The following is a 20,229-nucleotide window of genomic DNA, read 5'->3' as shown; positions in this document are numbered from 1 at the left end:
AACACACACCCACACTTGGCTCAAGAAATGTTGGTGAGTGCCAGCGGCTGCACTCCAGCTTCAGGCGAGATGAGCGACAATGCAGTGAGATGCAAGTGAATCACGGAACAGTGCTGTTGTTGTTGTTGAGATGTCTGACCTACTTTGCCGGCCTCGGGCACGACCACACGATCAAACCCAACGATTTCGCTTCAATCACAGCAGCAAATTATCATCCTAATGACGAGCAAGTTTCTTTCTGCTCGGCCGGATCGTCTTCCGAAGTTTTGAGAAGTAACGCAGCAGCAGCAGGAGGTTCAAAGTTCAGACAGTTGTTTAGCAATTCAGCAGTTAAACAATTAAAACTCCTAAGTTATGACATTTCCTTTGGCTCATATGGCGTCATTTTTCTTGTTGACATAGTTACGCACATAAATACTGACCTGATAGACTAGTTAAGGACTTGTGCCACTCCTGAGCTTATCAAAGGGATCGCCCTTGACACAAGCGATCCAGATAACTACAACTATGAATACATTTTCCACATATTGCCGTGAGCAAATCATGTCGTCTTGCTGCCTCACAAAGAAGAATGCACGGTGCACAGGTGGAAAAATCAGATTACAAGTGACTTAGTGGAATAATTAGATTAGATAATTAATTGGTTAGTCAATGGACAATTAATAAACAATTAGGTTTTCAGCAGAAATGCCTAAAGAGACTGTTTTCCAATGCCCAGATTTTGCAGATTTTCTGTGTTCTAGGACAGTAAACTGAACATTTGTTGGTTCTGAAAGAAGAAATGTGAAACTCAGGCTTCAGAAAGGGTTTTTAATCAGTGCTCAAATGGTAATAATCCATTTTTTAATCCAGTTTTGTTGGTTGGGATTTCATCGACTCGAGCATAATAGACTATTTAGTTGATCAAATGGTGGGAACTAACAGAAAAATGTGAAGATCTCTCACTGGCGTCCCCGTACGTGGGCCGGTCGTGCTTACGGTCGTGGGCAGTTACTCTCCAAAGACCCGTTCTGTGCCAGGAAAAAACCCTGACATGACAATATCATTCACTATTTTTTTTAACACTATCCCGCCCAGAGAATAAACAGATTTATTAAATATTGGGTAATGGAAAGAACAGTGAGTGTCCTGACTTTGGACCAGCGCAGGCTTAATAAATACAATGCAGATGTCAGCAAATCACCAGGGACGGTTCCAGCGAGCAAGAGGAAGAGGATTGCAGAAGTGGCTGGTTTTCAGGAATGCTGCATGAACTTTGCGGTGGGTTGTCCAGGAATGCTCACACTTCATTGTACTTATCTGTGCATTACACAGCAACGCACTGGTTCTTTTTTTGACTCCCTTGTTGAAGTGAGGGATTCTCCTGGGACCCACACATGACTGAGAAAGCATGAAAACCAGCTGTCTTCACTGAACACTGAGCCTGATCAAGAATTTAATGTGGGGGGGGAACTTTGTTAAGTGGGAGGAAAAGTGACCAGCATCTGCAAACCCTCAACAAAAAACAGAGAGGGGGGAGGATGAGAGGCAGAAAGGGGAGGGAGGGAGGCACAAAGGGAAGAGGGGAGAAGTGACAGCCAAAAAGCAGTGACCCGGATAACTAGCTGCGGATGTAAACAGAAAGGTATGCGGGCTGTCAGCTCGCAGGGTAACGGGGGCTGCAGAATCCGCCAGTGAAACTATCCAGGATAGCTGTGATCTGCTCCAGTCTCTGCTCACAAGGCTGGAGATTCCCGTAAAAGGGGGTCCTCACGCAGGAAAAAAAGAAAGGGGGGCGGAACACACACAAAGTTGACTACAGCTAGCTAGCTACACGTCAAATATACGAGTCCGAGAGTTTAGCTCGAGTTAGCTACGACAAAAGGCGGCTCGTAACGCGGTTTCCCACCAGCTGTCACCTTGTCAAATTCAACGGTGCGAAACTGCGATAATTAGCGAGCTAAAGTGGCTTGTTTGCTAGCTCAAGTTAGCTAATGTTCCAGTTTTATTAGCAATCACTGCTACTAGCTACCTTTGGCAAAAACTCCGCTAACCGCCCTCTTGGATTCCGCGCTCTTAAGTAGCCAACAAGACAATTAATTTAAAAGTTAGCCGTTTCGGTTTAGTTTGTAGACTTACCATTGTTTTTTTGTCCCCCCCTTCTTACAACAGCGCAAGTCTGCAGACGAATTCCTCAATCTTCCTCTCTTCTGCCTCACGTACAGACAGCTCGGCCGCCGCGGTGCATTCTGGGACCTGTAGTGAGAAAGCGCACCCTGGCTAGTTCGCTCCTCCCCGCAGTGGGACTACGCTACCCAGAGCGCATTTCGCGCAGCTGCCAGTGGATTTTTGTGCGCAACATTCCCCCTAAATATACCCACGGTCCGTCCGGTTCCGCGTGGTTCTTTGCGGAGACCGAGACATCATGCGACAGCTACCGTCACGTTTACGCCGAGCACACGTGCACGGTGGTGTGATGTGGAGAGAGAGAGAGAGAGAGAGAGAGTGGAGCTGTCGGATACTGCAGCAGATGTTGGCGGGTTCACGGCAGATGCGCCGCTTTTCAGGGAGGGATGGAGGTCCAGATGAGGAGGATGAGACGGATGGATCTGCAGGTTGTGCAGCCAGTAAACGGATCTGAGGAAATGAGGCCCTCCGTGGTGTGCTGTAGCTCCGTCTGCATGGCCACGTTAGATGTTCTGTCAGTCTTTATTCATCCTGGTGGCAGATGTTGCTCAAAAACACGACATGACAATAAATGCAGTGCCCCTGAGGAAAACACTAAGATAATATAAATAAATAGAGAATAAGACTAGACCAGAAAAGTTAAAAAATAAAATAAAATACTGGAAATTATTCTGAAGTAGTAAAAGAATATCTCACAGGATAATGAAATGTTGCACCTAAAAATGAAATACTGCATCTGGAAATGAAAGAGTACACATAAAGTGAAATACCGCATCTAAAAAAAATGCAATACTGCAATTGAAAATGAAATATTACACATGCAGGATAATGAAATGTTGCACCTGATAATGTATGACTGGCCATTATTCTGACCAACATGAGAGCTCAGAAGGAGGGAAATGATTCTGAACTCAGCTCAGGGTTCGTGGCGTTGATCCGAGGTAACAGGTGGAGGCTGATGGTGCTCTGAAGTGACCCAGTCCGAGTCCAGTATTGATCAAGACCCTCCACTTACTTGTGGAATCCACTGTGTAGACAAACTAACAGACGTACAGGTGGCTGCTAACACGAACCGACAAGAGGACAAAGGAAGCTTTTGCTTCTTTTGTGGCTGCTGAAATGTGATCAGTGTGAATAATGAAGGGTTTTCCTGTCAGGGACCAATTAAAAAGTGGCATTAAGAGGTTCTTGGGGCAAACTAGTATTACCTGAAACCAGTGCTGGGATTTCACACACACAAAAGTAAATTACATCGGTTACTCTGCAGCATCGTCCAAGATTAATTGTTCCATAACTACCAGCTAACAATATAACACTGAACCTTACATGTGTGCTCATACTGGCACAATTCCCTCTCCTAAAACAGAGGACACACACAAGATATTTCCTTTATGCTCTTTAAATAAGTATTACCAACAACCAAAACTCATTATTGTGTATCCTAAACTGTGATAATACAAACAGAAACCATCAATAAAGCGTCAAACCTGATTATTTTAACCCCATTAGCTCAGTTTAGAATGCGGTTAGTATAAGTTTGCACCACGGTTCAGCAACAAAATGAAATACTGCACAAGAAAAGGTTCTTAGTTACATCCCACCACTGGACAAGCACCTTAAAACTGCACCTCCACACTATACTTTAACAAACGCAGCCTCATTTACAACTGAAACAGAAACATTTACTATTGTGGTCATTGTGCTTTTTTCTGTGCTTCTGATTCGACTTTTAAAAATGCTTTTCATAAATGTCCATTCAAAACGCAGTCGTTTTTTAAGCTAAAAATGAAACCGAAAGAAAATAAAAAGTGACTATTAACAGCAGCTTCTCCTTAAAACTAACAGAACCAGCACACTGTATTAGACACACTGAGTTCTTACATCCACTTAAAGCAAAGATGTACCGGCTGAAAACATCACAAACTGACATGTCTATTAAATACGGAACAGTTAGTACCTTTTTCACATAGAACTGGGTTTATTTTTTAAGATTCCAAATAATTTTGGCCACAAATTCAGTATGTGAGAAAATGAAAAACTGAACTTTAACAGAAGATTTTCAAAACTTTCACAGAAAATTGAATTTCCCTTCTGGGATAAATAAAGTATTTTTCATTTCATTTCAAAACTGTCCTGTGTGTGTGTTGGTAGAGTTATTTTTTAACTTGATTGTCTGCATGTTCCTCCTCAGTGTTCGTTGAGTTACTCAGTTCTGTTGCTGTTGAGTTTGTTATATTCTGAGATTAGTTTTTGCAGACCCCTCTTAGTTCATAATTACTTCATTTTCTAATTTTAAGGTAAATTAAAAACCCAATTTACATTTTTTTTTAAAGTCCATGACAGGTGCAAACTTTTTTCAGACTACATCCAATCAAAAAATTTCCAAAGATGTCTGTCCAAATAGACTTTAAAAAAAAAAAAAAAATCCTAGATACACTAAGATCTACCACATCACATTGTCTTATTCAGAAGTATCTGCGACCACTAATCCTCATCAGGCTCCTGTTTGCTGTCCAGGATGTTTGAACTTGCTGTCATACTTCTTCAATGTATCACAATGGCAGGCTGCAAGGTGATCAGTGGTTAGCACCGTCACCTCACAGCTAGAAGGTCGCTGGTTCCAGGATCTTTCTGCGTGGAGTCTCCATGTTCTCCCCGTGCAGCGTGGGTTCTCTCCAGGTTCTCCAGCTTCCTTCCACACAGTCCAAAAACATGTTGAGGTTAATTGGTGATTCTAAATTGTCCGTAGGTGTGAATGTGAGTGTGCTTGGTTGTCTGTCTCTAAGTGTAGCCCTGTGATAGACTGGTTACCTGTCCAGGTGAACCTGCCTTCGGAGTCAACTGGGATAGACTCCAGCCCCCCATGACCCCAGTGAGGATTAAGCGGTATATACATGATGGATATAACAATGGTGACCTGACCTGGTAGTAAAAGCAATTACCTTTGTGCCCAGGTATGTCGTCGACCTCAGGTGTCATGTGGTTCACAGTGTTCAGGACAGCAGCGCTGCCGCTTCTCCTGTAGGTGGCGCTGATGGCTTTTGCTTTAGTGAAGAGGAGTTAGCTCACATACAAATGAACTCATACAGATTTATGTTGCATTCCGGGAATCTTCTCGTCTGTGTAGCAGTTTTTTTCTACATTTTTCCTTCAAGGACATTCACCATCCAGCTGCACAACATCATGAACTTCACAGGAAGGAACTTCTGTCTCATCCGTCATGAATTTGTGCGCCCGGTGAAGATCACAATCAAAAGATGCAAATAAATTATCCAAATCAACAAACATCTAGTGACAGTGGAACAAAAAAAAGAAGTGACTGACTAATAAAACAGTTATTCACCTCTGGATTTCCAGTTTTATTTCTAACAACAGTTACCCTCCAGGAGGATGAGTGAGCTGTAATAACCAAATGTGGCCAGAAGAGGGCAGCAGATGGACGTTTTTGTGAGGTGGTGAGAACAAATCCACTGTGTAGTATGAAGTAGTTGTTAAGAGTCATTTTCATTAGACTCTTTTCCCTCCCTCATGTTTGTGTGCATACGTAAATCTTTGGTAATCGTTGAGATTCAGGTTTTCTCAGCTTGTTCGTCTCTTATCAGTGCTCTTAATGATTATCAGCTCTAGTAAGATGTTTTCTGCTGCGTGTTTGCACATGTGTAGCAGTTGGTAGATCTTTGTTTGCTTCTATTTTCCTTTTCACTTCTCTAAACTGTACACGTTTTCTTTTCTCTCTATCAGGTCCAGCATTTAAATTCAGCAATAAGCGAGCATTCAAAATAAATGAATGAAATAAAATAGAACGAATAAATGAATAAAAATCAGACTATCAAGAGGGGTCTCATATTTGGCAAAGCACATTTGTTCAGCACAACACAGCAGCCAGATCATCACTCTGCTCGCTATGATGCTGGACCGTCATTTTCATTGACCTTTAACGACTTATTGAGCAGGTATGACAAGATGTAACACAAACAAACTAAAGTATTGGTAGACTGCCTCATCTGAGTTTCAAAATCTTCAAATATAACTTAGAAAATCATATCTGGACACCACTTTGCCTCAATCCTCTGCCACTCACTAAACAGAGCAGCTGTGGTTAAATCAGGTTGTCAAGGCGTCCTGTTGTTTGAGAGCTCCGTCTCAGTCCCAAACAGGATAATGACTCAAATCACACATGTAAAAGTCCTGAGCGTCAACTGACTACTACGATCTTAATCAAGTTTACCACCTATGTGAAGATCTAAAGTCCTTCCTAATGAGAAAGAAGACGAGCTGAACACAGAGCAGCAAACAGCACCGACTGTCTCTAAAAGGTGTGAACCGAAATAATAAGTTAACGCTTTCTACACCTGTCCTCCTGCTTTATTTAAAACAGCCAAATGAAAACAAGGCTATCATGTCTATTACATGTGAAAATGCAGATGCCAGTTGCTTCTTTAAGTGGACGAGTACTTGTACTTTTTATTTACCTATTTGTCTATTTTAGTTCATAATCAGCTATTTTATTTTACTTTTTTGTGCTAAATAACTCGGTTTAAACCCCTCTTCCTGCACGCTCCCTGACTTTTGTTTCAGTTTCTAAAGATGCACATCCAAGTACGAAAACAAAATGCAGAATCCGCTAAGATTTACAGGTTTGAAAATGCTTTAATTCACTTATATAGCCACCCAAACATGACCGAATACAGATTATAGATGGATATAAGTAGGCACAAGCAGAGGTGGAAGTCCTCTGCATAGAAGTAGGCACACATAGCATACCTGGAAAACAACCGCCTGGTGTTTGGAAACACATCGGCGGCTGGTTTACTCCCCAAAACGCTGTGAATTTCAACCGTCCCATAACGCATCTCAGAGAGGATTTTTATAGGAAAAGAATAATTGCAGCTCAAGTCCAGTTTCACTAGCAAATGTCAACACGGAGCTCTACAGTTCTAAGCAAGAATGAGAAGTCTTTCTATGAAAAACAAACAAAAAAAAATCAGAAATCTGTTCATAAACCACTCAAACCAACCCAAAAAAGTATTTCTCAACAACGGCTGAGGAAGGCTCCCACATTTTAAGTCAGTTATGAGAAGGTTGAGACGTCAGCCACGTCTCCTCGGACACAGCTGAGAACATTACCTCCGCCCACCCCTCCGTCTTCACATCCACTATTCCCTTTTTGCCCCCTTTCCATTCCTCCCAGTGTCCCTCCCTCCCTCCCCACCCCGGCGAGGGTCAGCGTTCAGCTGCTGACGACGCGTCCGGCCCAGGTCTCGTGTTTGGTGCCCGGGTTCAGGTGGGTTATGGTCACCTCCACCGCCTGGACCTTCTCGTATTTGGGAGGGATGGAGCAGATCTTGTAGCTCATTTCGTCGCCTTCCACCGGCACGTACTCGCCCTCGATGCTGGAGGAGAGCCAAAGAGAGAAAGAGAGAAAGAGGTTCATCAATTATGAATCAGTGGAAGCAAAGTGAAAGTGATGCACTGGAGTCAAACCGCTGACGGAAAAAAACAAAAGAACATTTTACAGACAGCAGCAGAAGCTTCACAGGTGAACCAAATGCTTCAGCTGCATTTATCTACTGGATGTAACTGATCACTTTGCCGATTTAGTCTCACGATTTAGACTCACATGACTGCTATTAGCTACGTTTGTGCCTTTTATGTGCTACTATTGAATATGAGCCACATTCATCTAAAAATAAACACCCATCAATTCAGTCCACATGAGTCCACAAAGACTCATTTAACTATAATAACAAAAGATTTATAACCTTTTATTTTCTCCCACCAAGTCAGAGGAGTCTTTCAATAACAAATGGGCATTTAATTTTAGACTAATACCAGCAGCACCAGAGGACTGTTAAAGTGCAGACAACCTTCAAAGGGTGAACATTAGGGAGAATAATTTCATGAATAGTTTCGTAACGGTGCACGTCCCTCATGGAAGTGTTCAGCAACAAACATTAATCCAAACAGCGTGTTATGTAAACCCGTAAAATACTGACCTTAAACAATCACCAGCAGCCTGCGTGTCACGTTCCAGGAGGTTTTCAACAAAGGAAATGAAATACAAACGCGACGGCAGTCTCAAAAGCATCAAGACAATATAAACCAAACTTTACTGCTGCCAACAATTGTTATGATACCAAATATTGATCATGGCCGCTTGTAGTTGTGGTGGTGTGGGCAGCAATCTTCAGAGCTGCTACACAATATTAATGTTTATTGTCCAAAAATGTATTATTGCAAGGTGCATTTTTTAATGTTGTCATGATGCTAAACTTCTGACTTCAGTATGATGTCTGCCGAAACATTGTGGTACAGATGATGAAACAATGCCATCAGGAAAAGTAATTTATTATAAAGTAAATTCTTTTTTTTAAAAAATGCAGATATTTTCATTCAGTCGTGACTCGATAATCCGACCCTTGACAATCTTAAACCTTGCTATCCGACAGGTTTTTAGGAAAAACTAACAGAACCCATTAAAAACAGCCTTAACATACCGACAGCCTTGGATTCTGACTCCGACATGACATTTTCTGTCACCAATCAGGATGACGGCGTATTATCTGACTGAACAATCCCACAGATTGGCTACGTTCACACTGCAGGACTTTGGATTTTTTGTGAGTTTGTTCACATTTCCAGTTAAAAGCGACTTGTAGGTGATCTGCTGTGTGAACTTCATACGACCCAAAAGTGTCCCGCATACGCAGAAGAGGACACGACGACGTCACACGCAGCGAGCGTGCTCAGTGTTGGAAACAGAAGTGTGAGCGCTAACTAAACTAGCATCAGCAGCCAAGTACTGTCTGTGCGTTCTGGCCACTTCCACCCCGTCAGAGCGCTCCCTGGTGGTGGAAATGGTCCCCCGACCACGCCAAATATTCTGATATTCATCATTAATTGGGCCTGAATATCCAGAGACCAGAAAGTGATATTGGGACCAGCCCTACTAGTTATTATAACAACTATGAACAATAAATATGAACAACAAATGAGCCTTCAAGCATCAAGCCCTCCTTGGATCTCGACCTCCGTCTTGACAATCCGACAGCCTTGATATCAAACATAAAAGAAGGTTCTACATTTAGATTATCGAGTCACGACTGTATTATCAATGCGAGGCAGTGGAGGATGTGAATAGAAGCCAAACAGGACTGAACCGCTGTGCCACAGTGTGTTCATACGCTTTTCTATTTGAATTGGAGAAACTCTGTATTAGGAGCAGCTCTTTACAAATCCACGTCTCTTCACCTTCACATGTTCTGCTTATAGAAGGTTGAATCCTTGCAGAGGTAAATGGGGGCAGCACTTCACATGTAAATCACTCTCTTTCACTCTTTCTGGAGGAATTTAGTTCCGAGTTTAGAACTAGTGTTGCTGATCTGCAGACTGTGATTTTTATCAGCTTGTTAGCAGCAACTTAGAACGAAGCGTTTCCATGTACGTAAGTCAGTCAAACGGACAGTTCTGTTATCTCTTTGCCAATTAGCTTGACAAAACTCAAAATAAAACCCATCGTTTGACTCATATTTCAGGGCATGATGCACTTAAACGTTAAATTAGCTAACCTGTTGCTCTTTGAATTCGTTGAACACGTGGGCATGTCTGTTGGAGTGACACTTTGCTGAATTAGTGGTGTCGACTACATCAGCAAAAAAAAAAAGTTCCATATTTCGCTTCGTGCTTCCGCCTTAGCCACGAGCTGTGTACGGTTGGCATCGGCGCTTGGTTTTGCAGCCATGTCTTGGGGCTATGAAAGCTGCCGGAGAGAAAAAAAAAAGCAGTTGGCACGCCCACTCGGCCTGCAGGGAGTGGAAGCAGAGTGTTGCAAACACACACTGCCCTGCTGTGGCACAGCGACGGAAATGCTGCTCTGAGCAAAACACCACCGATCCACGGACGTATCGATAACACAGGATTTAAATTTTTTATTTTTTTAACAGCAAGTTATCACGATTCTTTTCTGGCATTACAGTCATCCTCAGATGTATTCCTACATTCCCATTAAAGAAGGAAAACAAACAGCTGTCAGTGAAATAAGTTTAAATTGACAAAAGTAATAATAAATAAAAATTTAATGAAAATCATGACATTGATTTTGAATTGTGGTTCAACAGAAATATATATATATATAAACAAGCATGATGGGACCCGTAAACAAACATTTTGTTGAACAACCCTTTGAGCCAATCAAGTGTTTTCTGTGACTCTCAGGCAGACTTCTGCACCTGTTGACAGGTATTCTGGACCCACTGCTCATCAGCAAAGTGCTCTAATTTGACCATTTTTCTTTTTTTAAAATTATTATTTTTAACCACAATTCAAAAGCAACGTCTTATTTCACTAAATTACAATTTAGCAAATTTTTATTTATTATTACTTTTTTCCGTTTCTAGTTATTTGACTGGCTATTATGGATTTTGCCTTTTCTTTAATGGAAGGAGATGAATATTTATGTTCTAATCCGCCTCAATTATATGCAAATGATTCGCACATGAAGCTAGAAGGAATAAAACTTCCTTCTGCTGTGAACTCCTTGCATGGTTTGAATGACAATAAAGTTTATTTTGATCTTTTTGTTGTTTTAAATTCAGCCATCTCCCTGTAAACATGCTACAATCCTTTAAGTTAAGCTAGAAAAACAACTTTAATATATTACACTGCATGTCATGTTGTGTTTGAGTCACAAGCTTCCATATGGAGGGTCCAAAAAAAGACTTTTGGATCCATGTTACTGTGTCCTGTTTTACTTCACACACTGTGCTGCCCTTTCTCTTTTTTTTTTAATGTGCATGTAGGTGTTTAATTGTGCGAGCATGTGTGGCGCTGCTGACGTCTATGTGTTTTAAGCCTGTGGCTGATAACAAAAGGCACGGCGGTGAAGGTCATCAGATATTCTGTTGTCCTCCTACACACTCCTGCAGCTACTGCCATCCCTCTGTGTGCTTCCCCTCCACTCCCACACAGATGCCGGCGATAAAAACCCAAAGCAGCCCTCCCAGACACACCTCAGCAGCGGGTTTCACAAGTTTCACCTCCTCCGGAAAACATCGACGAACCGCTTGTGTGTTTGTAAGAATCACTGTTATCCCAACAACCAGGACTCACCCACAGACTCATTCAAATACTTACTCTGAGATGTGGACAAAGATGTCGCTGCCGCCGTCCGATGGCGTGATGAAGCCGTGGCCTTTGGAGCGGGAAAAATATTTACACACACCGCTAAACATCGGACCCTCCGCTGCACGAGCCGTCCTGTAGAGTCAGATGAAGGGATGAAAAAAAAAAAGACTGAGCCATGAAGAACTTGATAAATATTAACTCAGCGTTTAGTGAAAACAGGGTGTTTTGATGAGTTAGAAGTGGATGTTGCAGAATCACGTGACAGTTGTTTATGCTTAGAGGGACCCCCGTTCACGTTATACTGAGGAATTTGATCCATTGTTCATATAAAAACAGAACATCATTACTGGATGCTGTTCCACACATTGTGACAAATGCGGGCGTTAGGCATGCATCGCCAATCACGTATAATAAACAGCATGTGTGGCTGCCTTCCTACGAATCTCTAGCCCACAGTTTGAAAGCTGTGTATGTGAAGAGGGAATTACAGAATATAAATATGCTAATTATCTATATAGTGAAAGCATAGGTAGGCATAGGTTATAAGCATAGGTCTTGTACACGCGAATAGATGAATCATGAATGTGTAAATTAAAATTCTGTCCACACAACTGCTGTTTTACGAAATATCTCTGCACACATGATGAGCAGAAATGACTACCAACGCTCTAAACAGCACCTCGGGGCAGTCTGCATCAACATTACATCAAATAATAGGCCAGACTGTCATGTTATTATTTCTGGCAGACTTTAAATTACACACCGTGGATGAAGAAACGTTGGGCGCAGCAGGCCCAGAGGCTTTTGTGAAGTGAAGTGATGCAGCTAAGCCAAGTTAAATTGTGAACTTGTAAGTGATAACCACATGTAAAGAAACTAGTTGTAGTTTCAGCCACATGTTCAGCACACAAAGCGATAACAGGCATGTGTGAATGGAGGTGGGACGTCATCGCTTCAGATATTCTTTGTTCTACAAGTCCAGAAAAGTTTGCACTTTAGAAAGCGTTCAAAAACAAAAAATCTCTACTCGAGTGACTTTAAACCAGGGGTCTCAAACTTGTGGCCTGCAGAACGATATCTTGTGGCCCCCAACTTGACATCAAAGTTTAGTGCGACCCGTGCATTGTTCGCACATTCACCTACGCAAGTCATTGCTCTTTTATATTTTTTATCACTTGTGGGCCACCGTAGCTCAGACTCGTGACAGCAACATGAATTAGCAACGTTAGTCACTTGAAACATGACTTGGGTGTGTCACCGAGTTTTTTTGTTTTTTGCTTTTTTCTCTTTGTGTGAAAAGTTCTTCTCCACCATGAACTTTAATAAGTCAAAGTACAGGTCCACACTTACTGATAAGCATCTTCAAGCCACACTGAAGGTCTCAAATGCCTCCTCTCTCAAGCCAAATGTGGCTCAGCTGTGTAAGAGGAAGGAGTAGGTAGGAGAAGCCCATGTTCTGAAGAAGCTTTCATGTTCTGAATTGTTATTAATAAAGATTGAGAAGATTGGATCAGTTGTACTTCTTTTTGGAATACTTGATGCAGCCTCACTCAGACTCTATCTCCAGCGGCCTCCAGGCACCTCTGCTTTAAACCTTGTTTGCATGTGAATTAAAGGTCCTGAATGTGAAGAAAAATGCTGGTTTTGCAAACTTAATAATACTCATGTGGACAAAACTATCGTAGGATTCTTTGACAAAAAAACAAACTTGATGCCAGTTCTGCTTATAAATAACAAACGCCTCCAAAGAAAAGTTTCCTGCGCTGGTTGGAAGATCCCCCACGCGTGGTGTCGGTATTTCATTGCTTACACAGATGTTCTTGCTTAACATGCTAATCTAGCAGCCTCCCATCTGAACAAACTGATCAGGCTGAAGCGTCCAAAAAGAAAACAGTCGCAATCAAATGAGGCAAGCACGATGTAAAGGACTAGATTGAGTTCAATGTGATTTTCCACCAGTACCTCATAAATGCATCCACACACAGCAGTGGGAACAGCTAATATTCCTTCTTGTTTCACTGGCTCGAGGAGCTGTTTCAGCTCATTTGGTTCAAGTGTGTAAATGTGTGTGTTCTTACGCTGAGCAGGTCCTGTTTCTGCGTGTGGGCAGAGGGCTGGGGATGAGGTAGCCTCTCATGGGGGAAGGTGAGCGGTCTCTATGTCTGCAGGCTGGAGGCTGCAGGGACTCTGAGGGGATAAAAAAAACACAAGAGTCACAAAGCGTGTCCTGATATAATCTTCTACAGCTGTCTTAGTGGTGCTGTAATGATTTCTCTGCATTTTAAGACCTCCTCCTTGTAGCTGCTCAACATGTCCATATGGTGTTTTTTTTTTTTTTTCACATGCTACAAGATGCATCATCAGTGAAATAAGCACTCGATGCCAAGACTTCAAACTTGAGATTCACACATAATATTACGTAACTGGTGAATCAGTGGAGTGCCCCTTTAAAGTAGATGATCATGCAATATTTCTCAGTCTGTGCATCTTAGTCCCTTCTGCCAGAGAAGTGAGGAAAGGAGGCGAGGAAGAGAGGAGGTGAAGCAACAGGCATCGAACAAAATGATGAATTCTGGCTTCAGAGCTGAGAGATGATGTCATTTAATGTGATGTCGTGACAGCTGCATCGCCTGTCCGTTTGTTATAACTTTTTTTTATGATCTTGATTCACAACGTGTCCTTCATACGCAGAAAAAAAAAAAAAAAAAAAAACTTCCACTAAGGATGCATCTTCGTGAGATTTGAGCCTTTTACCTGGAGAACGTGGGGATCCCGCGGTGGGCAGCGGAGGGGTGACGGGTCGAGACCCCTGGATGGGCGTGGCCTGGGAGGACATGTCGGAGGAGGCGGAGTCAAAGGGTGGGGAGGAAGGAAGGAAGGAAGGAAGGAAGGGGGTCACTCGCTTCTTAAACACCTGCAGAAATGAAGGACAGGAAAAATAGATTTAGTCGTCGCAGTTGATTGATTTAATGCTCGACCACAGTGTGAGTTTCTTTAAGGGCATCGTCTTTCTCAATCCAACCCCAGCAGCACAATACTGAAAAAAAACTCTCCCACCAAATCAGTGACCAGCTGGTGGCATGCTCGAAGCCCTCATTACCATGGCAACAATAATTTGGGGACAGGCCGGTGCCGCTGCGACCTGACAGGGACCGCCGAGGAGGAGAACAGTCCTCTCATTCACCTCGGCCCGGGACTTACATCATCTGCCATTACATCAGCAGCCATGCCAACCAATTAGGGAAAGGCAGAAAAGAAAACCTCCATTGATTTCTTCTTTCCATTACTGGTATATTGTTTAAAAAGAACACAGAGGAAAAAAGATGGAGGGGGGGCTGTTAAACAAATATAATAAAAGGAAGCAGTTCAGTGAGCACCTGGATTCAACGTCTGTATGTTTCTAGGAGGAGAAGAAAAGGAGGATTTTTTTAGGTTTCCAAAAACAAGGATTGAATACGATTACATATGAGCCCAATTTACAAAAAAAGAAAAACATTGGGACTTAGGTTGCCTGTTGAGTGCCCTAACTTGGATCAAATGACAATACAAAGTGCCCAAAACGAATTATAACAGCTCTCCTCAGCTCTACTGGGGGTTTTAACATCTTTTGTTTTGTTTTTGTTCGCTGGCCTGCAAACTCTACTGTCCCGGCAGAAAAGATAGAATCACTTTGCGATCCACGCCCAGCACCAAACAAACAAACGTAGTGACTAGTCAGGTATGAAAGTGGAGCATTTAGCAGCTAAAATGTCATGTTTTTCCACCTACGGGGAGCTGGAGAACATTAGCTTAGATTTCCAAGGCTATGTAAACTGTAAACCTTTCTACAATCTCAAAGAGCCACTTAAGGAAAAGGCATCACAATTCAAGCCAAAAATGGCATTTAGGGTGTTTTTAGTTGTTCAGTGTAATCCAAATGTAATCCAAAAGTGTGTAAAGGTTACGGCCACGTTTACACATAGCTGGGTATTCGCAAAAACGGATCTACGCAACAACAAAAACTTCCTGTTACTTCAACGATAATGGCCCGAGGGTCGTTTGTTTGAACCGACAGAAGTGGAGCTACTCCTAAATGTGGTGTTAGAGGACAACACAAGTAAAATTCTTGAAAATATTAACGGGGAAACATGTCAGTCCAAGTACATGGATGTTGCCAAACTGTAAACACGGTCGCATACATGACGCTGATGACGCTTTTGTCGCATATTGTGACGTCAAACTCCGTTTTCTCCTGTCTACATGCAAAGACGGAGTTTTTCCAAATCTCCACTGTGGCCGGAGTTTTCAGATCGTTTTCGGTGACTTGTAGCTTTGTTAACGTGTGAACCAAAGGCCCAAACGCATTGAAATGTCACCGTTTTTGATACGTGTAAAAGGCGCCTAAGTTAGTTAGCTAATAACTCCCCACGCCAATCAATTAATGCAGCTTTAAGCAAAATAGCCCCAAGAAACTGATTGTTTTGGCAAAGAAATGAATGACACGACAGCAACCCCAGGCTATCTCTGTTATTTAGAGGTTTTCTCTAAATAAAATAATTATGTTTTTAGCTCTACGGACTCTCAGTTTGTCAGTAGATCAACTTAAATGGCTACCAACAGACGAATTCCTCTGACTTTGGTCATCCTTGTATTATTTACATCTAACCCACACATGAAAATTGTAAGTTTTGGCTTCGTACGTAATTTCTTGAAAACTTTCTGATGAAATTTTGTGCCGACATGCATGGCGCACAGCGGAATAACTGTAACCACCCTGGTGGTGCCTTAACCTTTTCATTTAGCTCCAGTCAAAAAGTGGTTAGTCTAACGCTTCAGCTGCACTTTCTATCTAATGGTAATTAGCAAATGTGCTATTCTGTTGCCGTGCTAACATGCTAAACCGGGATACTGTGCATTAGAAATACTGCTTAACATCACAATGTTAGCATTAGCTGTGCCTAAGCATGGTTTGAAATGATTTTACTGATCTATTCATGCTAATTAATTGACTATAAACCCCAAACTCAAGTGTTGATAAAGTTTGCAATACAACAATAGAGAGCTTTAGGGTGGCTGGAATTACTCTGCATCATTGCTGAGAATATTTTAAACAGACACATTTTTCTTCTGCATTATTGTGTAACTACTGCATCGGTTGTCTTTGGCTCCAGTCATTGGTCAGCTGCACAGTTTTAGATAAAGGAGGCTGCAGCATTTCAGTGTAAAAAATTTCCAAAGACTCAAAGCTTCCAAAGTCTGGAAGCACAAAACAAAAAGGTGGTTTGTACACGGTGCAAATTTTAGATGGCAGCACAATGCAACATCACACAGGTGCTATTCTGGAAGAAGGCAAAAAAACACCCAAAGTGTTGTCTGTTCGTCAGGGGTGGATTTTAATGTCTTTTGTCCTTGTGGCTGCTAAATGCACGCATGAAGCTCCGAGAACATTTCAAGGTTCAGCAATCGTTTCCATGAATCGACTCGTCTGCAAAATAGTCAACAGATGAATCATCTTTAGCTCCAGAGAACTTTTTGTAATCTGATCAAAAGCAGTGCTGATAAGAAAACGGTCGGGCTCAGTGATATAATGGCACAAAGATCAAGGCTGTGGTGCTTGTTTTGATGGATTATCGAGCTCTGTGGCACCTGGTTTCTAAGAGTTATTGAGCAGAAAGCACAACCACAGATATATATCACTCTAACAACTGTGAGCAGACAAACCAGAAATACAAGAACAGGGCAGATGATTAATGGTGAAAAAAAGTTATAGCAGCAGCATGCATCCAGAGGCTCTTGGAAGATGTGTAGGTTTGTGCAAACTTGCAGGCCGTTTATCTGTTGTAGTTGTTGGTGAGAGCGCTTTCAAATTTGCAGCATGTGTATCCAGGAAGGTTTGCTCAGGACAAAGGCCACTTGTTTAACAAAGATAACTCTGGCAGCAGGGGTCCGAGCACACAGAGCACAGCGAGCATGGCATCTGATCCGTCTTAACTCAATAGACATGAGGCTAATGTAATCACGGCCTCTCTGGACAGCGTGCTTCCTTCACGATCGGCCATCAACACGCACTTAGACATGGATTTTCTGTTTATGCTGCGGGAAGAGCGACGTCCGCAAACAATGGACATCATGTCAACACACACTCGAGGTTGCTTTTTCATCTCCCATGTGGCTAAAATGACTGCATAAAAAATAAGAGGGGAGGGAAAGTAGCTGCTCGAGAACAGCAGCAGGGAAGCAGAAAGGGTCTCTACAAGAAGAGAGGGGCAGGAAAACGGAAACATGGCAGATAAGGGAGAGATAACGCCAGAGGGAGGCTTGGAAAACATGATAAAGCGAGTACAGATTTAGCTTGTGAAGTCGTACTCCCTAATACTTGCTGCTTTAAAGGGTCACGATCAGGGTGTTGCATGGTTCAGTTAAACAAGCAGAAACACTTTACTTTAAATTCGGCAAACTACTGCAAATTTTCCTGCAGCTTTTCAGACAGCGGGGCTTTCAGTCGATCCAGAACGGTATGAAAAACAAGTTGAAACTTCACCTCAGCCTCCATTGCTAATACTTTACTGGCTCTGTTTATAAGTAGTGCGGTTTTGGTGGCGCCCTCGAGGATTCTGACTCTAAAAAGGTTTGCGCTCATAAGCGATTAATGCTTTTCAGAATCTTAACACAAAGCAAACTTCTAAAAACCAGAGCTGCAGCTAACAATTACCTTCATTGTTGACTAATCCACCTTTTATTCAGTCTGTTAATCATTTCGACTATAAAATATCATTAAAAATCTGCTGATCTGATCTGATTCGGATGCCTCCGGAGAGGCTTCCTCTGGAGGTCTTCCGAACATGTCCACTTGGGAGGAGACCCCGGGACAGACCCAGAACCCACTAGAGGGATTATAGCTCTGGGCTGGCCTGGGAATGCCTCGGGATCCCCCAGGAAGAGCTGGAAAGCGTCGCCGGGGGAGGGAAGTCTGGAATGACCTGCTCCACCTACTGCCCCCGCGACCCGACCCCGGATAAGCAGAAGACAATGGATGGATGGAATATCATTAAAAATGTGTTGTAGTTTCCAAGGAACAGAGGTGCTAAACATCCAGTCCCTTAATTCATGAACAATATCAAAGACATTCTGTTTATGACAAAGAAAAATGACAAACCCTGACAATTCTGAAGTTGCACAAGAATTTTCTAAACCTCTGATTTAAAAAAAATGACAGTAACAAATAAAATATAATCAACTGACTGGGCGGCTAATCAAAGTAATTATTCTAGCTCTCGACAAGACAAACTATGAGGACCCTTGAAAAGTAAAATTCTCAGCAACTGTAATTTCATAGATTTCCAAGGATTCTCGCAAGCAGCAATGGGGACATTTGGAAAATAAGTGCTCGCAACTTTGCAAAATTAAATATCAGTAAATTTTCACTCTCATGGACCAAAGTATGGCAACAGCTAGTGATGCTAATGATCATATATTAATCAATACAGCAGAAGATAAGAAACATGCACGTCAGAACATGTACTGTAATTAGCTGTAATGCCTGGTTGCGCCACCAGATGGCGCCACTATTTTTTAATAAGATGGAAAACTGCAGCTTGTCTGTGGTGTTTGATACAAGAACAGTTAGAACATTGGTGTTATGTGATGATCCAATGTTTCTGAATGGACTGCTTTGTTATTTCGGTTGTGTTGTTTCTGAATATTGATTGCTGTGGATGAATGAGGTGGTTTTCGGTTTTTGTGGGGCTTCCAATGGGCCACCATGACAGAGACTTCGATAACAGTTCACAGTGTCCAGCCAGTTTAATGTGGGCGGCAGTCATGTTGCAGTTTGGCACTTTGGACTCGTATAACACTTTATCAGGCGTTTATTGTACCAAGCATTAAACAGCTGTTCTGGTTAGGCTGTAATTATGTGTTATACAGTCGTCCTCAAATGTATTCATACTGTTCCATTAAAGAAATGGCAAAATTCACAATAGTCACTCAAATAACTAGAAATTGAAAAAAGTAATAATAAATAAAAAATTGCTAAATTACAATTTAGTGAAATAAGATGTTGCTTTTGAATTGTGGTTGAAACGAATAATAATTTAAAAAAACAAACTGTCCTGGACAAATTAGAGCACTTTGCTGATGAGCAGTGAAATCAAAATACCTGTCAACAGGTGCAGAAGTCTGACTGAGAGTTACAGAAAACACTTGATTGCAGCGATTGGCTCAAAGGGATGTTCTACAAAATATTAGTTAACGGGTTCCATCATGCTTGTTTTTTTTTTCCCCTTTAAATATTTCTGTTGAACCAGTTTATTTCTGCAGTCCAGTGTTCTTCACCCTCACTGTGCATGCTCACAACTACTATGACTGATATAGCATTAGCAACATTAGCTTTCCAGTCAAACAGTTAGCAACACGGATCCTTCATTTTCAACATTTAATTATCGTCGGCTTGGTGCAGGGGAGTGTTGGGTGAAGAGGTTAGCCTTAAGTAAAAGAGAAGAAATGGGAGTTCAGGTAAACAGTGTGGTCTTTATTGGCTTTCTAATAAAAAAAACAGAGCTGAGGCTGGGAGAGCAGTATGCAGTCCCCGAGGATAAGGTAGCTCCTGCAGGACGGTCAGTAAATCATGTTAAATTGTAGGGTTGCTTGCTTGTTGCACCACAGTGTCTTGTTTTCTGTTTCTACACGTGATAAATACAAGCTGTGGCATGTGGGTGTGGAAGATTTGGAGTTGTTTATGGGCACCTGATGGAGCTGGAGGGACTGAGAAGGAAGTAAAGGGAAGAGAAGTGTAATGTGTGAAGGGAAATTCAACAGGGATGGTAAGGACATGATGCATGTTTGTGTGTTTAGAAAAGTAAAATGTGCATAGAAACTGTATACTTAGGCAGAACAATCTTCCCACAGACAGACACTAATTTGTTTAGTAAACTCATATAGAGACAGTTTTCAAACCGGACT

The 20,229-nt window shown here is 42.1% G+C and overlaps 1 protein-coding gene across 1 annotated transcript in view; it reads right to left on the bottom strand.

The window, feature by feature from the left end:
- Window positions 1–6,796: 6,796 nt before the first annotated feature.
- The window catches only part of carhsp1 (calcium regulated heat stable protein 1), a 31,665-nt gene continuing 18,232 nt past the window's right edge, over window positions 6,797–20,229 (bottom strand). Inside the window, exons 2-5 of the mRNA XM_008295510.1 lie at window positions 14,044–14,203; window positions 13,368–13,476; window positions 11,299–11,421; window positions 6,797–7,559 (exon numbers count right to left, since the gene is read on the bottom strand). Of these exons, the coding sequence (XP_008293732.1) occupies window positions 7,397–7,559; window positions 11,299–11,421; window positions 13,368–13,476; window positions 14,044–14,125 (477 nt within the window). The 5' untranslated portion in view covers window positions 14,126–14,203 and the 3' untranslated portion in view covers window positions 6,797–7,396. The remainder of the gene's footprint in view (window positions 7,560–11,298; window positions 11,422–13,367; window positions 13,477–14,043; window positions 14,204–20,229) is intronic.

The sequence above is a fragment of the Stegastes partitus genome, unplaced genomic scaffold (genome assembly GCF_000690725.1).
Source record: "Stegastes partitus isolate 25-593 unplaced genomic scaffold, Stegastes_partitus-1.0.2 Scaffold1054, whole genome shotgun sequence".
In the NCBI taxonomy this organism is placed as follows: Eukaryota; Metazoa; Chordata; class Actinopteri; family Pomacentridae; genus Stegastes; species Stegastes partitus.
This window is presented reverse-complemented; position numbering and strand designations above follow the sequence as displayed.